The sequence below is a fragment of the Protopterus annectens genome, chromosome 6.part0, assembly GCF_019279795.1.
Source record: "Protopterus annectens isolate FY-2018-M chromosome 6.part0, PAN1.0, whole genome shotgun sequence".
NCBI lineage: Eukaryota > Metazoa > Chordata > Ceratodontiformes > Protopteridae > Protopterus > Protopterus annectens.
The window spans coordinates 1,364,813,792-1,364,836,289 of record NC_056737.1 but is presented as its reverse complement, the minus strand read 5'-3'; the positions used below and the strand labels follow the sequence as shown (position 1 = coordinate 1,364,836,289).

Genomic DNA, 22,498 nt, shown 5'->3' with positions numbered 1-22,498 from the left:
ATGCACATAAACTGTCTTTTGGCTTTTTCCAGTTATGGTTAGCCACAGCAGAACTCCGGTCCGCTAATGACTGGCAGTGAATTTTTACGGTGTCGAGTTGCCAGCCCGACACTCAACCTTCAAGGAAGGCACACCCACAAATGCACGCACCTACCTGCATGTCTTTTAAATTCACTCAACCATGGAGAGGACATGCAGACTCCACACAGAATCTGTAAATGCATATACTGATCTTAAAATAAAAAAAAAATTCTTTCTTTGTTTCAGAATATAAGGTCCCAGGTGGAGTTAACCATGTCAGATCATCCAGAGGAAATCAACTTAGCCTTCACTGCAACATGTCAAGATGGACTGGCACGCCCTGGGCTAAGGAAGTGCAAGGACCTTAAAATAGGTGACACTGTGAGTTGAAATATTACTAGACTGAGTCTTTAAATGTGGTGTTTATATGCTTCCAGTGATATGTTGAAACACAAGTTTAAAAATTTACATATACATTTTTATTAACAGAATTTTCAGTGATATGTTTTGGCATTTGATATGGTAAAGCTAAGGATCAAATACAGTATCTGCAACTTATTTCTAGGCAAAAGCGCCCTAAATTTAAGCAGAGCTAAAGTATGATCTTTTCAACCACGAGGAAGAATATCAAATAGATATCTTTACCTTAACCCTCCTTTCTGTAAACAAATGTCCATCCAACCATCCATCCAAACGAATGTGTGTTTGCAATAAAATCCCAAGCCCTCCAGGGTAACCAAGGAAGGACCATCCTTAGCACTGTTGAATGCATCATTGTAACTTGGTTCTACACCAATGAAGAGGTAACCATTGTTTACTGCACTACCTGCTACCATCTGTTTAGACATGCAATGCATTAATTTTTCTGACTTGTAATTTTTACCTTGTTGTTCTTCTTCTTTCTGCTTTTTCCCAGTTAGGGGTTGCCACAGCGGATCACCTGTCCGCTCATGATTGGCAGTAGAGTTTTACGGTGTCAGGTTGCCAGCCCGGTGCCCAACTTTCCACAGAAGGCACACACACGCACACCACTCATACCTAGGGCCAATTTGAGAGTGTCCAATCCACCTACAGCATGTCTTTGGGATGTGGGAAGACCTGTTCTGCTGGACAATATTTGAGAGGATGCTACTCCTGGATGCATTCTTAATGTTTTCTAAATGGTAATAATTTGTAAGGACATTTTTTTTCTAAATGACAATAATTGGAAGGAATTTTTTCTGAATGGTAACAAATTGTAAGAACATTTTTTTACCCCTGTTTCATATGGGCAGCCATACTAAATATTGCGAAGCAAGTCTGTCATTTTTGTTCACCACTTGTAATTAATTTTTGACTAACTCCCTTATGAAGCACTATATTTTTGCACTTTGGACCTGAAAGATAAAGATGAAAACTGTGTGTGTGTATGTGTGTGTGGGGGGGGGTTGTAATCTCAGTCAATTTTGGATGGAAAACAGCCATTTAAGATTTAAATTATTAATGCTTAGCCTTTCAGCAGCATATTTTTCCAGTACATATCTATTACTTTTAAAGTTTTAAATATTTGTGGTCTGCAGCAACTTAACACTTGAACTAGTTGGCCCCGTGTCATAGATGGATAAAGCCCTGACTATGGCCCAGAGGACTAGTAACTTAGGCACTGGAGGATTTGACTTCAGTCAGGAGCATTTATGATGTTCATCCTGTTTGCCCATCTTGGGGAGGGCATGGGGGTATATGCTGTGGGCAGTCTCACCTCGTGTTTCTGATTAATATATGGCTGTGAAGGAAATCTGTCTGTAGGATGTGGCAGACTTTAGAGACGTGTTACTACAGAGATGATTAGTCCCATTTTATGTGGTTGTGAATGGGGTTTGTCAGTAGGATGCGGCAGCCTTTAGAGACCTGTGTCACTGGAGAGATTGTTAGTCCCATTGTATGTGACTGTGAATGGAATCTATCAGTGGATATGTCAGACTTTACAGACGTGTGACTGTACAGATGGTTAGTCCCATTGTATGTGACTATGAATAGGATCTGTCCATAGGATGTGGCAGACTTTAGAGAATTTAGAGACGTGTGTCACTGGAGAGATAAGTCCCATTGTATATAACTGAATGGGATCTGTCCTTAGGATGTGTCAGTCTTTAGAGATGTGTGTCACTGTACAGATGGTTAGTCCCATTGTATGTGGCTGTGAGTGGAATCTATCAGTGGATGTGTCATACTTTAGAGACATGTTGACCATACAGATGGTTAGTCCCGTTCTATGTGACTATGAGTGGGATCTGTCCATAGGATGTGGCAGACTTTAGACACGTGTCACTGTACAGATGGTTAGTCTCATTGTATGTGACTGTGAATGGAATTTATCAGTAGGATGTGGCAGACTTTAGAGATGTGTGTCACTGTACAAATGGTTAGTTGCATTGTATGTAGCTGTGAATGGGATCTGTCCATAGGGTGTGGCAGACTTTAGAGACGTGTGTCACTGGAGAGATGGTAAGTCCCATTGTATGTGGCTGTGAATGGGATCTGTCTGTAGGGTGTGGTAAACTTTAGAAACGTGTGTCACTGTACAGATGATTGGTCCCACTGCATATACCCCTTGAAGACCATCTTGACACATCAAGGGGTTCAGATGTAACACCCTTCAAACAAGCCACCACCTTTCGTGATGCAGCGGTACCATTACACAAAATCCCACTCCTCTCCATATCCCTAACAAGCATATAAACCTTCTTCTATGGCAGATAAGCATGGGAGTCTGGTTACCTTGGTGTCTGAGGGTTAACAGATGAAGGAAGACATAGGAATGAGGAACCAGACGTGCTAATGGAGTCTAGTAATATGGTGGAATGGAAGCCAAGACATACCAGCTAGGAGCCAAGAGTAGGAAAAAAAAATCAAAACTTGAACACAAGAAGTGCAGTACCCTATAATACACACTTCACGCATATGCTGTTTGGGAAGGAACATGATTCATAATTTAAGACCCTATGTTAACTCTGCCAGCTTCACCTCTTTCACATAGTTTCAGTACATTTTAATACACCTGCAGTATGCATTGTCTGTCTAAGTATCATTTGTTAACTATTATGCTGTATTTTTTTCCTTTTATTGTAAATCTAAATATTACTGTTGCATATATTTTTGGAGCTTTTCTCCCTAGGCCTCTCCTGAAAAGGGGTATTTTATGGCCCATTTGGGCTATCCTGGTCAATAAACAACATCAATTAATTGGTAAATTCATGCATTACCCATTTGACAGTCAGACTGGAATCCCTTTTTCATACTATCTTACATATTCAGCTGCAGGAAACCTGTTGTATGACAGACTTTCTTTGGGTTTTCATGATGCTTCCTTAAGTAGTTCTTTGCAACAGCTGAGGTGCTGTCGTCTGTAGCTAAACTTACTTCTAAGAACTGTGTTGACAATATCCTTGATGACAAACATATCCTTGCCAGATTTACCATTCCACAGAGCTTTCATAACAATTACTGGAGAAAATTGACAAGTTTTAAGCTGGAGTACAACACTTCTGCAAACGTCTTACATCCCTTCTTGCTAAGATAACCCAAAAATGAACTACAGTCTCTAAGAGATCCCAAACATCAACTACAGTCTCCTCTGTGAGTAGCTCATTTTACTGCTGGACATGTCATGGTTTACAGCTTGGAGTGGTTCCAAGGGAAAAGACCAAAGTGATTGAGCTAAGTCCACAGTACTAGACTGTCTTAAGTAGATAGAAAATCTCTAGGCATATCTTCTAGTCTTTTGATCATATGAAGTTTCTTATTGCTCATATATTTTTATGTAAAACTAAGTCATTTTAATGACATCTTCTGTCTGAACTCAAATCTGCCTTTAAACAAAAATGACTCTTGTAGAAATGTGTCTAGCTGGTGAGTACATTGGAGACATTGTTTTCCATATATGAGTAGATCCATTGTTATTATTTTCCACTATAGAAAGTTACATTGTTAGTAAAGAGCAGGAATTTCGGTCTGTATAGAAAGTGATCTCTGCTTGTTAGATGGTGAGAGAGATGGCTGTGGAGAATGTTGATTTGCTGACCAGTTGTTTTGAAGTTGTTTCTTGACTAACCTAGCTAAAAGAGAAATGGAGCCATAAAAGCTTTACCTGTGAACGAGATTCTAGTCTCCACAACATGCTGGATGAGTTTTCAGTGCTATGTATCTATATTGCGCACCTGTTAGATTCAGTACAGTTTACTGACTTGAAGCATTCCAGTTCCTTTCACTATAAATTATCTAACTCTGACTGTTCATTTTAATGCTAGGGTTGTGACTGATCACAAAAGGCTTAGTCTGTCTGTTTTAAACTGTCTAATGGTGCATAGCAGGATTGATACTTGGTGATACACCATTGTAAGGGCACTGGCTGAGAATCCCCATCGGACATCCATTCTCTGATGAGAATAGGATGGTAGGGAGTGGGCCAGCTTGCTGGTCCTGGGGATGGCCTACCCTTTCCTCCTGAGAGTGCCTACTTCCCTCTCAGCATCTCTTTTGAGCTCTGCTATTGATTTATTTATTTGTTTATAATTTGGTAACCAGGGAAGTGGACTGGTCTACTGACCCTTTTCAGCCGTAACCTGGGTAATGATGTGTAGTACATGTAACAGGAGATTTGTAAGGTACACTAACGCAGTGAGAAGTAATGTAAATACAAACTGGAAAAAAAAAAAAGTAAAAAAATTACAGATATTACATTCACATATATTGATGGACATTTATGTTCTAAATGTTATAATACTTACAAATAGAATGGACGTTTTTTTGCATCTACCCAGTGTCTAGAAAGCTGGTGCATTTAGATTATTTTTTTTATATGTTTAATATTTCTTTTAAAAATTTCCAAAGTTTCACACATTTTTATTTCATTGGCTCATTGGTTTCACATGGCAGGTCCTTTTCAGTAGAGAGTTTTTCTCCAATGATACACTTACATTTTGGTCTTATAAGTGTAAGGGTAATTTCTTGGGAGTTTCTAAAAGTGTAGCCTTGGTCACTTATTTGAAGTGCTCTTTTAAGGGGTGGATAAGTGAAAGAATTTTATATACAGGGGTATTTAGTAGAAATGTGGCCCTAGGTATACCTATAAGTAATGGGGCACTAGTGTACTTTTGCTAATAGTAAGCAGTGTTGGCAACTGAGATCAGTTAGCAGAGCAAATCTGAGTATTTTATTTTCATTTTTTTTACTTTTTTGAGTGTTTTGTGAAGAGTGAAGTATAATCAAAGGTGAAGGATACTCAAGCTTGGATCATAAGACATTTTGCCTATGGCTATATGCACAGGTGGATATACTATTGCTGTCTCTTTATGGGAAGCATGCCTGTGCATGCTGAATTTCCTTTGATTCACAAGGGCAAATGCCCTCGGATAGCACAGGTCGAGTATTCTTAGACTCCACTTGTTGTAACACCTAATGCTTCTGCTAGGGGTCATCTTTGTAGTGAGTTAGAACCACTTCCTCATGAATGGGCAAGCTGGCAGTGGCTTCTCACCCTTTCCTCCCTGGCCAGTTCCTATTGGCACCCAAGATGCTAATAAAACTCAGGTTGCTTGCACCGTAGTCAGGGCTTTATCTATCTGTCCATGGAACTGGCTTCAAAGCCTTGAGTCTTTCAATGAATCTAGCCTAAGAGAAGAATAAAATCACCTGAGTTACATGTTCTTGTGTATTACCTGGCCCTAGTATTCACAGGTGTTTGAATCAGTATTATTGTTTCTGTGTCGGTGCTAAACTGAGCTGATTTCACTAGTCTTGCTGCAGGTCAGCATGCAGTACATTCATAATAAGCAATTGATGCTTTGATAATTACTGTGCAGAATATTCTCAATATAATGACACCATGACAGATTTGTCTCCCAGAGGTTACCACACCTTTGGAACAGACTCCCACTTCATGTCAAACAGAGACCCTCATTGGCCCTCTTCAGATATAGTCTGGACGATTGGATGGGTAACTGTAAATTCTCCCCAGGAGTTCAACCTGTGTCCCACTTGGACAGGGACAGTAGGTGCTGCTCGTGGAAATAAGGGTAGAACTTTGCTAGCTTGTAAGAGCCCTAGTACCATTAGCCTAGTACCTTCTTATGAGCATATGAAATAATTGACTTTCACTATAAGAATCAAAAAAAAAAGTCTTTTGTAAGATTCTCCACCTATCAAAATGATTTTTTGGGGGGGGACTTCTTTATCCACAAGTTCTGTGATCTCACAAAACTGAAGCCACACTTTGCAATAGTTTTTCAGCTAAAAACAATTTACCATATCTCTTTTGAACAAATCAACATCAATAAAACCCATGTATCCCAATCTGTTAAATTCCAATGTGGAGTAACGTGGACACTTTAGTATCTGCACCAATGTGTGATGTGTCAATGGATTCTGAAATCCCCATAGCTCTTCCTTGCATGCACCTTGCATCATATGCATCATGGGTATCAACCGACTATAAATAAATAGTATTTCACTATCAGTACTTCCTCAAAAGAAACTATTTTCAAGTGTTTCTTGCAGAATAGTCATAGCAGTATGTTTTCCTCTTCTGTCTCATAGCACTATATCTTAAATAATTATGAGAGAAAACAGTCTCTGTGTTCTCTTACTGAAATGACTCATGGTATAATCTTCTACTGGCTAAATATTTCACAGTGCATCATTGGTCATTTGTCAGTACTGAGTGCTCTTGCTACATTAGTGAGGACTGTTGTACCTTGCTGTATTTATAAACACAGAAACAGTATCTATATTTCCTTCCTGGCAAAACGTGGCCCTAGTGCTGTACAAGCTAACTGTTTCCAGTTGGTATGAGGCATTTTCATAGGTTCTGCAACCTACTTCCCAATGCTTTGCAATGCGGCTGTTTCCTAGTACTTTGTGGCTTTTGGTGGGATTGCTGAAGAAAATAATGTCTTACTGTTTATGCCAACATGTAAACAGTAATTTCTACAGTTCCAGTGAGAAAATCTCAGTTGGATGTTTAAGAAAATGCTTCCTAGTGCTTTGTCAGGAACTTTCAAGTGCTGTCAGGTATCTGATATAAAATTATATTGTTAATCTACAGTATCAGAAGACACACAAGCAATAATTTGTAATCACCCAGTGGGGAAAAAATCACAAATCTTCTTTGTACGCTGTAGCCTCCCAGTGGGAAAGATCCATGTTGGTTTTAGACACTAATTACTTCCCTTTTTTGTGTGAATTTATACCAATAGTAACCCTTTGGCCCATCTTACACAAAGTGTGTGCTTCAACAAAGTATTAGTTTAAGGGTGTGCACACTTATGCAACCAACTTATTGTATGTTTTTTATTTTTTATATTTTTCCCAAACAAATTTGTTTTTTTAATTGAATTATACAGGTTATAGGTCACATTAAAGGTGGGAAAAGTTTTGAAATTATTTATTGTGGTCTCATTTTTTTATATCACAAAAACTTGGCATTTTAGCAGGGGTGTGTACACTTTTTATATCCACTCTCTCTCTCTCTCTCTCTATATATATATATATATATAATTTTTTTTTTTTTGCTTTTGATATTCATGTATATACTATTACAGATAATATAATATATAATATATTGTATTATAAATGCATATTTTACTTTTGTATCTTTTCCATCTGCAATATTCAGTAATAATTTATTATTATATTTAAATTTTAATGTTTATTATTCTGTTGATAAGGCTGTTTAAATTATTCTTAATTTGATTATGCTACACGTTTTGATATTTATATTTGTTTTATTGCTTTTTGATTTAAATAAAATTTCATAAAATTTGGGGAAATTCTCCAGCATAAATGATAGAAGAAGAAAATTTTCATTGCTAACAATTTTAACAATATCTTATTTCTATAAAACTCCAGAATTGTTAAAATATTACATTGAAATTCTATTGCTGTGTTTTCGTAGGTCTTACAAAACAGTTTTCATGTGAATGTTAAGAAATAACCCCTGTTCTCATGCCTTTTGTTCTTTAGATGACCATTCTTCAGTGTTTGAAAATGGCATCACTCACGAAACACATATTCTATGACCCAGCCTGCTTGAAACTGTTGTAGCTCTGCAAGGGACAGAGTAGCTTTTTGTTGTGTTTTATACTAAGTTGTCATTGTACCTTTTAAGGACAATCTAATTCATAGTAACTAAGCTAGTTTACAAGTAAGTGAATGGAAGACAGACAGAAGAAAAGCTTTATGTGCACTGAGATGCATAATTAAACAGCAGAGCATGTTTGCTTCAGTTTATTGTTGCCTTGTTTTTGCCAAGAAATCTGACCACATGATCCAGACAGGTCAAGCAATTGAATTAATGTGCCTAATTGCATTGGGACTTTTGCAAAGTTGAGATGCGTGTCAGACGCTTATACGTGGCTCATTATGTGTTTAGAATAGATGCATTTTACACAGTATAAGATTTAATTCACATTTGTCAACCTAGCAGAATATAAAGACAGCTGCTGAAAGGTGCAGACAAAGGCTAGATGAGCAAGCAATTACCCACTAAACAGTAGGTGTAGTGTAGTGTAGTGTAGTGTGTGTGTGTGTGTGTGTGTGTGTGTGTGTGTGTGTGTGTGTGTGTGTGTGTGTGTGTGTGTGTGTGTGTGTGTGTGTGTGTGTGTGTGTGTGCTTGCGCGCGGGCGCTAGTATTTATTTCTTCAATTGCATACTCCAGTCATGCTGTGAATTTAAAACAGTAAACCAGAAGTTGGTATTGATGTTCTCTGTACTGCATGCTTGGCACTGACTTTCAAAGTGCTGTGAGTTCTTTATCCACTACAGGCTCATGGGTTAGAATCCTTGATGTGGTTCTGCAACATATTTGAATTTAATGTGTGTAAGAGCATGTATTATTTTGATTATGGCATGCAACAGAAAACTCTCTTCATCAGCTTATTTTGATGCTGGAAAAAAAGCGTATCTGACACCTTCAGTTTCTAAGGTTGTTAAGGAGCCTGGGAAATGATAGCTAAGAAGGTAGCGAGTGTTTTCAACAATCAGCTTATAGAGGAAAGGAGGAAAATGTAAAGGCTATAATGAAGAGGGATTTAACTCTTTTGTTTTGGGTGAAGTTTTAGAAGAAAGGACCATACTGTGATGGGTACATAAGTTGGAAAAGTTGACAAAACTACATATTGTGTATGGGCCTTATGTAAGATTCATCGGTTGTAAGAATGTTTAGGGGTAGAGAGGGAAAAACATATTCTAGAATGGGTATTTGTATGAATTTGACTACACCAGACTAACAATATGGGGTGTGGTGACTGGCATATGTATAGTGGTGACTGGCATATGTATAGCAGTGCCAAGAGTGATGAAACTGCTTTGGTATTCATTGTTACATTGTGTTCATGTATGGAAGATTAGAGCTCAATCTAAAAGGGACAGATTAAAAAATAAACTTGCTGTTGGTGTAAGTGATTTACTCTGGTGAAAGTGTACTTTACAAACAGGCCTTGCAGTGGAATAAGTCTCTTACGCCAAGACCAAGTGAAATAATATTCCCCCAAAGGTCAGTTAGTTAGTCTTTATGAGATAGATTGTAAAGACCGTAATTTGTTTATTTGTATTTGGTATGAGTTTGTTTGTCTGTATTGTGTGTACATGTATTTCTTTTTTTACTGTGCTCTTGCAGTAATGGTAAGTGAGACCTAGGATGTCAAGAGTGCATTAAAAATGAGCAACAGTGACCACACAAAGCCACGTACTAAAGAAGTGTGGAACAGTACAGCCAGTTTGTTGAGAAAGAGTGGAGAATAATAGATATTGATTACTGAAGTAGTAACCAGGGGTACATTTTATTTTTGTGGATATCAGGTACTTTAATAAAAGTGATAATCTTGAATGTTTTAAGACAAGATACTTCAGGTGTCCAGTAAGAGAAACTCTGTGTCTTGAGAGAGAAAAGTAAACAATTTATGGAGGCTTTGCAGGCATCAGCAGTATAACTGAGTAGGACACTGTAAAACAGATGAATTATTTTTATTTTCTTTGTCTGCCTTATATTGCTGCAGATGTATACATGCTGTTCAGTTTTAATCAGGCATGCTAGTACACAAAACATAAGTTCTTTAATAACTTTTACAGTTTGCTTTAACTTTAACTATAAGGACCTATTATGTTAGCCATAGGAAAGGAAAATAAAGTCAATGTTAGTTTTGGAAGTGGTAGATTTTTTTTTGAGGAGTAACTTTAACTAAAGGGTCACTATCAGGAAAGGTAGATACAGAATACAGTTAAGATTATAGTTGTAAATGTTTACAGACAGAACTTGAACCTAATAACTAAATCATTGGGAGTATTCATAAAGCTTAGGTTCATAGCTAATAGCCCTATACTGTTATGCTGTGTACTACTCTCTCCTCCTGCAGAGCCAAGGTTGCTAACTGAACCCATGTCATTTGGCATACCTTCAGGACTCCATCCATCTGTGCCACAGAACCAGGTAAGGGAGTCATCATTTTTGAAGTGGTACAACTGAGCTGACTTAGAAGAAAGGTAATAACCTTGTTGGCAGATGGTACTTCCATGGTCAGGAGTCTTCCCCAAATTAAAAAAAAAAACTATCCAATAAATGTGAGTTCCAGTGGTATCCTTTATAGAGTGAATTCAGAATTACAAATAAAATTTCCTCAAGAGTTTTAAGTTTCAAGGATTGTAAGGTTAGTTAACTCATATTCTGCAACTTTATGCAACATTGTTAACTGATGGCCATCTTTAGTCACAATAATCTCAACCTTGTACTACTGCTCAGTGTGGGCTATTATAAGGAATTTAAAACTGATTTGTCCTATGAAATACTATACAGCATAGTGGGATACAAATAAGCATTATGCTCTGCTACATTTCCTTAAGATGAAATTTGGCAGTAGATGTGATCACACACTCCTAGGTAATTTGAGCATTATTATGTTTTGGAGGTCAGCCATGCATTGAAGTGTTAACATCTTTGTGGTCCTTATGGTCTTGATTACCCTTCAAGGATGTTTAGTTGTTTGGGGTAAAAGGTGCTGTTTCTGCACCTACCCCTCCCCTTACTGTGCAGCTGTCATGTGCAGAATAATGTGCAGCACCCGGTTGATGTTCATCGTGCATACAGCTGCAGTCATTACAGATGGGTTATCCTGCCGTCAGGCGGGTCCTCGGTCGGACGAATTCCAAAGTTTAGGTCTGGCGTCGGTTGTCGTCGCTTCTTCCCTGACGTCAGTGCGGCAGGGGTATAAAAGAGGCAGCCGACGCCATTTTCTTCAACCTTTCTTGCTGCACGGTGCCCGAAGCAGAAGCAGTTCGCAAGTGCCGGTCGGCCAGCTCCTGAGATTTACGAAAGTATTTCAGCCGAAGTCTTCTTTAAAGCTAAGTACCCCATTGGGGAAACTTTTCTTGCCTCAGACCGATGTTAGACAAAGTTAATAATTGCATTTCTTGTGGGACGCAAATACCGCATAAGGATTTTCACTCTTTCTGTATACCTTGCTTAGGGCCAGACCACGACGTCTCGGCCAGCCGTTTTTGTGCTAGGTTCGACAAGCGCACTATTAAGCGGAGTTCGTCCTTCATTATTTTGGCAAAAAATTTAATTATATCATGTCGTCAGATACTCCGACACCAGTTTTAAGCAAAAGACACAAAGACAAGGACCGACATACGAGGTCTGCACCGAGTACTGAGATCACACTTAGGCCGACTACCGGTTCTCCGGTTCTCAGCGAGGCGCCTACGCAGCCCCTGACTACCGATGAATCTATTTTACCGGTGACTTCAGTACCCGAGGTCGCAGGCTCCTCGGTCTCCATTCCCACTGCAGATACCGACGCCACTCTTGGCGGGGAAACTGAAAATTTAGTCAGGCCTGCCATTTCTGAAGGCATCTTCAGGCCTCCCACCTTCTCTATTAAATCCTTCACTAAATCTAAAGCTGCCATGAAAACTAAAAAACAGGGTCCTCAGACCTCCTCTCAAGGCCCCATGCCTAAAAAGCAGATGCTTAAAATGGCTGAGGATTTGATAACTCTCATCAGGGGTTCTCAACCCCCCTCTGACAAAAGACCCAGACTGTAGGAAGACTACCCTTCCTCAGACCAGGCTTCTATTACCTCAGACCATTCTGAGGACCAGAATAATGCCTATTCCCCTTTCGAAGACTCTGATGCTGAGGAGTCTATTCCCTCGGTCTCCCCCCCTGAGGACTACTCTTTTGGGGAAACCCTGCATACATTGAGGGAACACTTCCACTGGGAAGTCCAAGATTACTCAGATTCCAAGAAAAGGCTCAGGGAATTTCTACTGCTCCCCCAGCATAGGCCCGTGGCTATCCCTCCTGTTTTAGATATTTTGGATGATGTGTACGCAGAAGCCAGCCTTAATCCAGATTCTTTACCTGCAGCCCCTGTTAAACTAGACAGGTATTACCGGGTTCCTGATTCTCACCAGTTCCTTTATAAAAGCCCTACTGCAGACCCAGAAACAATTTCACAGGGTCCCAAGGGAATAAAGGCCTCTACTGCTAAAAACCTGTTACCTTCAGAGAGAGATCCCAGAGCATTAGAAAGGTGGGGGAAAAAGGTGTATACATCTGCCACTTTAACCATGAGGGCATTAAGCTGTCAATTTCATATGTTAAAGTACCAACAGTTTTTGTTATCTCAGCTGAAAAGCAAAATGACACAAACAGAACAACCAGATTTGAAAGAGTTGCAGGATTTGTTGAATGGAGCAGAGCAAGTGGGTAAACATACCTTGCAGTGTGGTTTTGATGCTTTAGAGGCCTCATGTAGAGCTGCTGTCACGGAGTCTGTTATACGTAGACATGCTTGGCTCAAAGAGCAAACCTTACCAGATCATGTCAAAGCAAAGTTATTAGATGCACCACTTCAAAAAGATGTATTGTTTGGTGTTAAAGCTGAGGAGGTACTAAAGAAAATGGAGGAAAAAGCAAAATCTATGCAAACAGTGAAAGATTTCTTGCAGGTACAATCTCCACGCTTCAGCAGAAACTGGCCTTCAAAAAATTGGTCCTTTCCAGCCACGGACAGACCTCAAAGGGGCAGATACAGACGCCCAAGGGGTAGAGGACAACCTCAAGGATCTTACAGAGCTAGACAGTGGCAAGCACCAACCCCAAGAGGTGGAGAAGATAGATCACAGTCATTTAGAAAACAGACACAATGACTTCCCCTATGCCTGCCAAACAAAGCTTTAATGGCAGCACCTTTGGGTGGAAAACTGGCATTATTTTCAAAAAGCTGGCACATTGTTACAAAAGACAAATGGATTCTGGACAATATAGACAGAGGCTACAGGTTCCACTTTCACACCCTTCCAAAAATGAGAGGCTTGCCAAACCTGCCACAAAATCAAAGGGCAGAGGCACAAAGACAAATTTCTGCTCTCATGGATATGAAAGCGATTCAAGAGGTACCTGCAAAAGAACAAGGTCAAGGTTTTTATTCCAGACTATTCCTGGTACCAAGGAAAGACAAAGATTGGAGACCCATCTTAGACCTATCCATCCTAAACACATATCTACAGGTGCCAAAATTCAAGATGCTCACATTACAGCAGCTTCTTCCCATGCTGGGCAAGGAGTCTTGGCTGGTAACATTGGACCTCAAGGAGGCATACCTGCATGTCCCTATCAGACAAGATTGCAGAAGATACCTCAGATTTCTTGCAGGTTCAACCCATTACCAATTCTCTGCATTGCCCTTTGGCTTATCTACTGTGCCCAGAGTGTTTATGAAATGCCTGGCATCAGTAATTGCCTTCTGCAGACAACAAGGAATACAAATCTACCTATATCTGGACGACTGCCTGATCCAAGCGGACAGGAAGGACATTCTATTGCAGCATCTGGTGTTTGTAATAAAACTGTTAAACTACCTGGGATACACAGTGAACAAAAAGAAATCAAAACTAATACCTTCTCAACAGATAAATTTCCTGGGTGCCAGCTTAAATACAACCACCCAGATGGCCTACCTCACGCCAGACAAACAAGGGCAACTGTCTCAATACTTCAACAAAATGGCAACTTTCACCAGACTAACTGCAAGGAAAGTCCTGCAGGCTCTGGGATTCATGGCATCTTGCATCCTACTAATACCATGTGCAAAGCTGCATATGAGGAAACTACAATGGTACTTAAAAAACTTATGGTCTCAACACAGCCACAGCTTGGAAACAATTATTCCACTCATTCCATGCCTTCAAAAGGATTTTTGTGGTGGGCTCAAGCATGCCAAAGAAACACAGGTCTCCCTTTCTGTGTACCTCAAGCAACTCAAATCATCACAACGGACGCCTCAGACTATGCCTGGGGAGCACACATGGCAGATCAGTGCATTCAGGGAAAATGGTCCCAAAAAGAGAAGCACCTACACATCAACCAAAAGGAGATGCTAGCCGTGCAAAATGCTCTTATGACCTTCAAAGACCAACTGCATCCAGGCCAGCTATTGATAAGGACAGACAACACCACAGTCATGTGGTACATAAACAAACAGGGGGGAACTCATTCATACCCCCTGTGCAGACAAGCCATGACCCTATGGAACACAGCACTGGAATTGCAAATTCATCTACAGGCACAATTCCTGCCAGGGAAGGAAAACACACTGGCGGACAACTTAAGCAGAAATATGACAGACCCACACGAATGGAAGTTGCATCCTCAAGTTTTCTCAAAGATAACTCAGGCATGGGGACAGCCAGACATAGATCTATTTGCTACTCACAGAAATTACCAGTTGGAAAAATTGTGTTCAAGGACCTATCATCCACAGGCCTGGAAAGTGGACGCACTCTCTTTCAATTGGACAACATTGACAGTCTATGCCTTCCCGCCTCTTCCTCTACTGAAAAGCCAGAGCAGAGAGGCCACAAATGATTATCATTGCTCCAGACTGGCCACGACAACACTGGTATCCGCTCCTAAAGAGCCTGACACACACCCCACCATGGATCCTACCTCTAGTCCCTCTTCTGTTGTCCCAGCACAACTACAAAACCCTTCACAGCCAGCTCCAAACCCTAAATCTAGCTGCATGGAGAATACCTTAATTTCCCAACAGACTCTCCTCTCCAAGGAGGTGCAGGATGTCATCTTGGAAGCCTACTCCGCCAAATGGAAACGATTTTGTTCCTGGAATCAAAAAAGGGCCAGAATCCTTGGGTAATAAATATACCTCAAATTTTACAGTACCTAGCTGAGATGTTAAACAGTGGCCTTTCCTTCTCCTCCATCAAGATCCACGCTTCAGCCATTTCTGCACAATACAATACAGATCCTCCTTTATTCTCACATCCTCTATTAAGGCAGTTCCTCAGAGGGGCAAAAAATATAAAACCCCCACGGAAACCACCAGTCCCAGCTTGGGACCTCAACTTCGTATTGGAAAAGCTGACCCTGCATCCCTTTGAGCAGGCTTCTTCAACAGAGCTACAATACTTGTCATGGAAAACAGCCTTCCTTCTCGCTATTACCTCAGCACGCAGGGTTTCGGAACTACAGGCCCTCATGGCTGTGCAACCATTCATCATTTTCCATCAGGACAGAGTTTCCTTACGAACCAACCCTACCTTCATGCCAAAGGTAGTATCCAGTGTAGCTTTGAATCAGACTATTCATTTACTTACCTTTTATCCAAATCAACAGAACAAAGGGGAGAGACTGCTATATTCCTTGGACATTCACAGACAACTTTGTTATTACTTGGACAGAACAAAGCCATTCAGGAAATCTGAGCAGCTCTTTGTGTCCTATGCTACAGGTGCTCAAGGAAAGGCTATTTCCAAACAGACAATTTCAAAATGGATAGCCCACTGCATACGCTTTTGTTATTCATTTCATGGAAAATCTGTGCTGTATACATCAGATCCCACTCCACCAGGGCTACAGCTACCTCTGCAGCTTTCCTCAGGGGGGTCCCTACCAAGGACATTTTGGAAGCAGCTACTTGGGGTTCAGTGCACACTTTCTCCAAGCACTACCACCTTCCACTATACTCAAAATCTAGAGCAGGCTTTGCCACAGCAGTCCTGCAGGGCATCCTCACCCCTCCTAGTTCCACTTAGTGCCTACCACCCTTACTTAGCTTTGGGATTCTACCCATCTGTAATGACTGCAGCTGTATGCACGATGAACATAGTACAGTTTTGTACCTACCATAAATGTAGATGTTCGAGTGCTCATACAGCTGCAGTCCAGGTTACCCTCCCTCCATCCCCTCTTAGGACAGGCCTTATGACAAACACCTTTATCATACAACCTATTTGGGGTATTCTTTTATGGTGTATTTGCTTGCAACTACTGTTCTTGATTTATCTACATTGCATGTTTGCATAATATTATGTTTTGCCTTCCTTCTGGGGGCACCTGACATCTGGGGCAAGAAAAACTGAAGAAAATGGCGTCGGCTGCCTCTTTTATACCCCTGCCACACTGACGTCAGGGAAGAAGCGACGACAACCGACACCGGACCTAGACTTTGGAATTCGGCCAACCGAGGACCCGCCTGATGGCAGGATAACCCATCTGTAATGACTGCAGCTGTATGAGCACTCGAGCATCTACATTTATGGTAGGTACAAAACTGTACTTTTCATTTCATACAGGATTTACCATTATGGCAGATTTGTGGTATGTGGATCAGATGCATAATACAGCATGAGTACAATCCTTTCTGGAGTACCATAATCTGGTACATCAGTGCTTCAGTTCTGTGAAGTATCGTTGATATATGAGGATCTTTGTCACAGAACACTTCTGCTTGGTGTGCTGATTGTGAACCTTTTTAAAAGTCTCACACAGCATTAAGCTCTGCAGGCACATGTGTGTTTGCAATGCATAGCGCAGTCCTGCGTAAGGCTTATTCGTGAATTACAGCCTGCACAATTAACTGCTAAGCTATGCCAAATTCTCTCATTCTTTCTATCACATCTACTTTTACTTAGTGCTGATAAGCTTTCCACAACATAATTCCCCAACTATAATGTCCATGTGCCACAGTCAGCTGCTGTGGGAAATAAAAATTACCAAATTAAAAGTATTTTTGCAGGGGACTGTATCCATTGCACCTAGTAGTATGCTAGGTCCCCATACCCCAATCTGTAAATGTACTGAGACTGAGCCAACTCAGAGAAAAGAAATTAAGTCTACTTTGCTTTTCCTGAAATCATGTGACCTTGGAGGTAGTACATGCCAGTGGTGGGGCTGTGATCAGTAGGTACCCTCCCTGCAAAAAAAAAAAAAAAAGTCCAGCAGTATAATTGGGGGTGGGCTCCTTGCAGTCAATAAACTGTTCACCAATATCTGAACAGGACCATTAACAAGGGCTGTGTTGTAGGCAGATGAAAAAGTTCTGCCTTTCTGAGGGGAGGAAAAGGCATCATATCAACAGTAACTACAAGAAGGAAATTTAAATATGGTGTCGTGTTGTGCTCCAATCATAAGCAAAAAGGCAAATTAACACTTGCTCTGTTTCTGCTTTTTAAGCAGTTCAGTGATCTAATTCTTACAAACCCTTTTCATGCACAGCGTGGCCACAAGCACCAGAGTAAGTGCACTGCATATATTGACATTCTTGAGCAGCAAGTCGACAGCATATTGTTGAGAGTCGGAAGGAAATGGGAGTACCAAGAGAAACATGAAGCCGCAGGGACAATTTCCAGACTTCACAGGCACATTAAGTGAAGACTAGGAATGACTGCTAAATCCCGGGGCTGTGAGGCATACTGTTTTGTCATTTAGCCTCCCAGTGATGTACTTACACTGTTCTGGTCGCATTGGTACCATTTCATTACCAAAATATTATAATAACCATCCACTAAGAGAAAATGTCATACAATAGTTAATGGTATTAATAAGCTCAGAAAGGTCCAAGAGTAAAATTAGTAGAAATGTGTCTGCGTCTAATGCTTCATAAGCTAAACGTAGGACCTTCACCTCACCAAGGCCATTTCTTTTACACTTGTGAGTGAATAAGTTTTTCAGCTGAAGTTACCAAATCATTGTCTTCTGAACGAGTGTCTGGTGAGGTATTACATTCTCTGACAGTGGAAGTATTGGCGTAGTTATGTGAAAGGCATCAACAGCTATCATGCTCTTCATTCTTATAAATATGAGCAGAAAGTACATTCTTCCTCTAAGAGCAGAAATCCCATTTCAGAGTAGCTCTGTTAAAATATGTGTAAATAGTAGACATCTCATATTTCCCAGTCTTGTACCTTAATTTGCGGTGTCATGAGATGCAGCTAAATGACGTTACTCTACTTCTAAACCTTCAGATAGGAGAATGAGGGAGAAAGGATGTTAAAATCAGGACCCTTAATTACCATAGACTATGCAAATTCAAGTGTGCACATCACAAGGGCTACACGAGGACTGGTATACTCAGCCACATCACATTACAAGGGAGGTATTCTTGTACAATTATAGTAATAACCAACATGATTGGATTAAGTAATAGTGCTGGTGTCTCAAGCTGAAGTGACCATGAGGGTCATATGGACTAGTACACTCAGTTGCATTAAAATTAGTAGAGGTTTACACAGTGAAATTATAATAATAATGTAACAAACTGAGTGCCAAAATGAGTTTGTGTCTTCACTATATTTCTAAAAATACATCAAATATTAACATTAGCTGTTATTACATGTATATTGTCCCAATGGAATGCTTCCCTTATAAGTGAGTATACCAAGAAATCATATAAATATTGGCCACAGTAATATAGTTCAAGTTGTTCTCAGTGACATCCGTGTCACCTCTCACTATATGAGGCATATGCTCATTTAATTGCCCTTCACGCACAGCCTGCCACCCTAAAAAGCAGCCACATTATGTTTACATTTTGATGTATCATTGAGAAGTAACTGAAAAACACCATAGCAAATAGGAATGTGTTTTGGTTACTGTCAGACACACCCAAATATACTGCCACCTCAGAAGCCATATCAAAAATAATTAAACACTGATTTGTAATTGCTCTGTGTTTTCATATACAGCTGGTCTGACCTCTCCCCAAAGTATAGACATTGCAGCTGTTTTCAGGTACATACATGTCTAAAACAGTAAACTAACTGTGTAAATCAAAAACTTCTTACTACCAGTACAGTGTGTAGGCACGACCCAGGTAAAATACGTTTCCTCTGTGGTGAGATTTTATTTAAAGCCTACATGTTGAGAAACTTACAATAACTCACTGTCAGCTGCAGGATACACTAACTAAAATTTAATCCAAGTGACTAGGTAGCAGTTTTCAGAGAGCTAATATAAAATATAACAGGAAAACTGTCCATATTTTGTTTGTAGATAGTCATAGCTCTGCCATTTTTGACATGAATCAGCAACTATCACGTAAATGAAAAGCTGTCCCGTGTCTACTCATAAAACCAAGTCTCTCACACACACAAACACACACACACACACACACACACACACACACACACACACACACACACACACACACACACACACCTAATTCTAAAGTAAATGATTACAGCACTCATCATAATGCACATTAAAGACGTATCTATGCTCTAGCTAATACAGTGCTGGCAAAGTCATTCTGAGCACCTGTGGGGAAACCTAAGCATGAAGTCAGTAAGTAGATAAAGTAAGTATATTCCTAGCAGTCTTTGATGGAATTAATTAAAATTCTGTTGCAGAAATATAGAAGATTGTTAACATTATGACCTGTACTTCATCCATGCAAAGGTACCCAGTACTGTTACCTATTTTAGTATTTTGAACGCACAAAAAATGTTCTTTTGGAGTATATTGTGAATGTTATGGGCATCATACACTTCAGAGTAATCCACTGGAATGCACATGAACAATAAAGTTGTACTCTTCCTAATTGTAATAGCTTGCTTACCAAACATATTTGTTTCATTGGTGCTACATTCCTGTAATGCAGTGTAATAGCTGGCAATAACCAGTGTTTGATTTCATTTTTTCATATCATTAGGCTTGAAATACATTAAATTTTGTTTACATCTAAACGTCTGTTGTAGGATTTTACAAAATACTTGTCACTTGCCATTAGTGCCATCATCGCTTCCATTAAATATATCATTTTTAATTTGCTTACATTTAAATATTTTGTATTTTTAAAAGTAGCCAAATCAAATATGCATGTGTGGGGTTTCTATTGAACTGCTGAAACTGTTCATCTTGAAAGCAGTATGTCGAGCATGCAAAGTTGTAGATGAAAACCCAAAAAAACCCCCAAAAAACTAAATAATAAAGCAGTAAAAAACAAATGTAATGGTGTAGGTAAACCGTTCCTCCAGTAAATCAAGCATACAAGGAACAAAAGCAAAGGAGGCAATGGAACACAGCACTAAAATTCAAAGGTATTTATTCCAAAAACAAGTAGGTGAGCGCTTTCACTGTCTGATGAAGCAACTTTGGCTGTGAAAGCGCTCACCTACTTGTTTTGGAATAAATACCTTTGAATTTTAGTGCTGTGTTCTGTTGCCTCCTTTGCTTTTGTTCCTTGTAAATGATAAACCAAGTTAAAACCAAAGAAAAGAAGTTAACCAGGTCCTTAACAAACCTTTAGCACTTTCATCCACTAAAAAACATTCATGTGAACTTCATCAGATAAAAATCCTTCCCCTCCCCTTTTTTCATTCTTAAAAACATATTTTAAAAAGACATAAGTAAACAAGACAAAATACTTATTAAGCATATCAAAATATATCACATTCCTACACCTAAAAACAACTAAAATTACAACAGATGTCCTTAAATCCTTAGTTTTAAACACATCAGTCATAAAAACATAGGACAATAATAACAACAGTACCCTCGGCAGTTAAGTGTATGAATATAATTAAAAAATATATTTAAAAATTAATTATCCCAGTTTTACCTCCCAAATTTTTTATCTTTTATCTGGTCAAGGCTTTTAACTTTAACAGACAAGAAATAGGACAGTAATCATTCAGCCCTGGCCATCTAGAGGCATTCAATTTAAGCTGCCACATTAACTCCTTTTTCTCTAAGTGAAGATTCCCTGGTCTGCCTCTAGAACCCATCCTAACATTACCGATTGCCATATACCTGAAGTCATGTCCTGGGAACTGTATCACATACTTCGCCAAGGCATTATTCTCCAATCCTTTCCTGATGTTATATTCATGCTCATATATTCTATCTCTAAGTCTATGGTCAGTCTTGCTGACGTAAAAACATGGGCAATCCTGACATTTGGCAAGGTATACCACCCCCTTAGAATTACAGTAAAATTTTTGAGGTAGTTTATACTCCATCTCCCCTATACAGAAATTCATACCTCAGTTAATCTTACTACAAAAGGAGCATCTTCCACATTTCATCATTTTGGGACATAAAATTCCTTCCCTTGGTGTTTACATTTTCCAGAATTGTTTTAAAATTAAAGCCCCTCCTGTACACTATCCTAGGTGAACTCCCAAACTTCTCCCTAAGCAATTTCTCCTCAGCCAAAATCAACCAATTTTTATTTAAAATCCATTTAATCTCTCTGTGGTTTCTACTAAAATCTGTAATAAAATTCATTGAGAAATTGGTATTTGTACACACAGACTGCCCCCCCTGCTATCCATATACATTGCTAGATAAGTTATTGGCATATTTGTGGAACTCCGTAAAGTAGGACAAAAATATCCGGAGATCCTCTTATTCACTTAGGAGTACCAATGGGTACCCTCTGTTTTCAAACATCCCCATTAAATGATAACATTATTGCTTAAAATGTTCATCCAAGGTTATCAGTCTGGCAGCCCTAAAGATCTGCCCCTTAATCACCAACCTTTTTTGGTGGAATGGGTGGGAGCTAGAATAGTGTAGAAAACTGTTTGAGTAGGTACTTTTTCTAAAAATTCTAGAATTATATCTCCCAATAATCCTGTCTTTTGCAATAAGACATCTAAGTAAGCTATTCCCTGAGTATTTAGTTCGTAAGTGAATTTCAAAAAGTTAGTTGTACCATTATTTTTGTTCAATAAAGTTGTCAAAATCATTTTCAATAATCTCCCAGACAATAAATACATCATCAGGCAACATGAATGCATCTTCATGCTCTTCCAGTAACCACTGCTAAAAATGTATTCATGCTCCCAATGAACCATAACCAAGTTAGCAAAAGCAGCACCACATGGATACCCCATTTCCACCTCACTTTTTTGTAAATAATAATTACCTTCAAAACAAGTAAAATTATTATTAAGTACAGTTTTCAAAGAGTTCCTCATATATATTGAATCAGATCCTGGGAAACCCCTTTGTTACTCAAAAAATCAACTACACATTGAATACCCATAGTGTGGAGTATTACCATATACAGATCTTTTACATCTATACTAACTAATTTGTGTTCAGGGTTATATTCCAGCTTATTAATAGGCTTCAAAAATACCAAGAATCCTTAGAAATATATGCTTCTAACTCCACATACTTTTTAAGTTTAACATC

At 39.4% G+C, this 22,498-nt stretch overlaps 1 protein-coding gene across 1 annotated transcript in view; it reads left to right on the top strand.

Annotated features, from left to right (window-relative positions):
* The window catches only part of ITGB5 (integrin subunit beta 5), a 1,724,339-nt gene that overhangs the window by 954,062 nt on the left and 747,779 nt on the right, over positions 1-22,498 (top strand). The window contains exon 9 of the mRNA XM_044074928.1: positions 268-402. Within this exon, the coding sequence (XP_043930863.1) occupies positions 268-402 (135 nt within the window). The remainder of the gene's footprint in view (positions 1-267; positions 403-22,498) is intronic.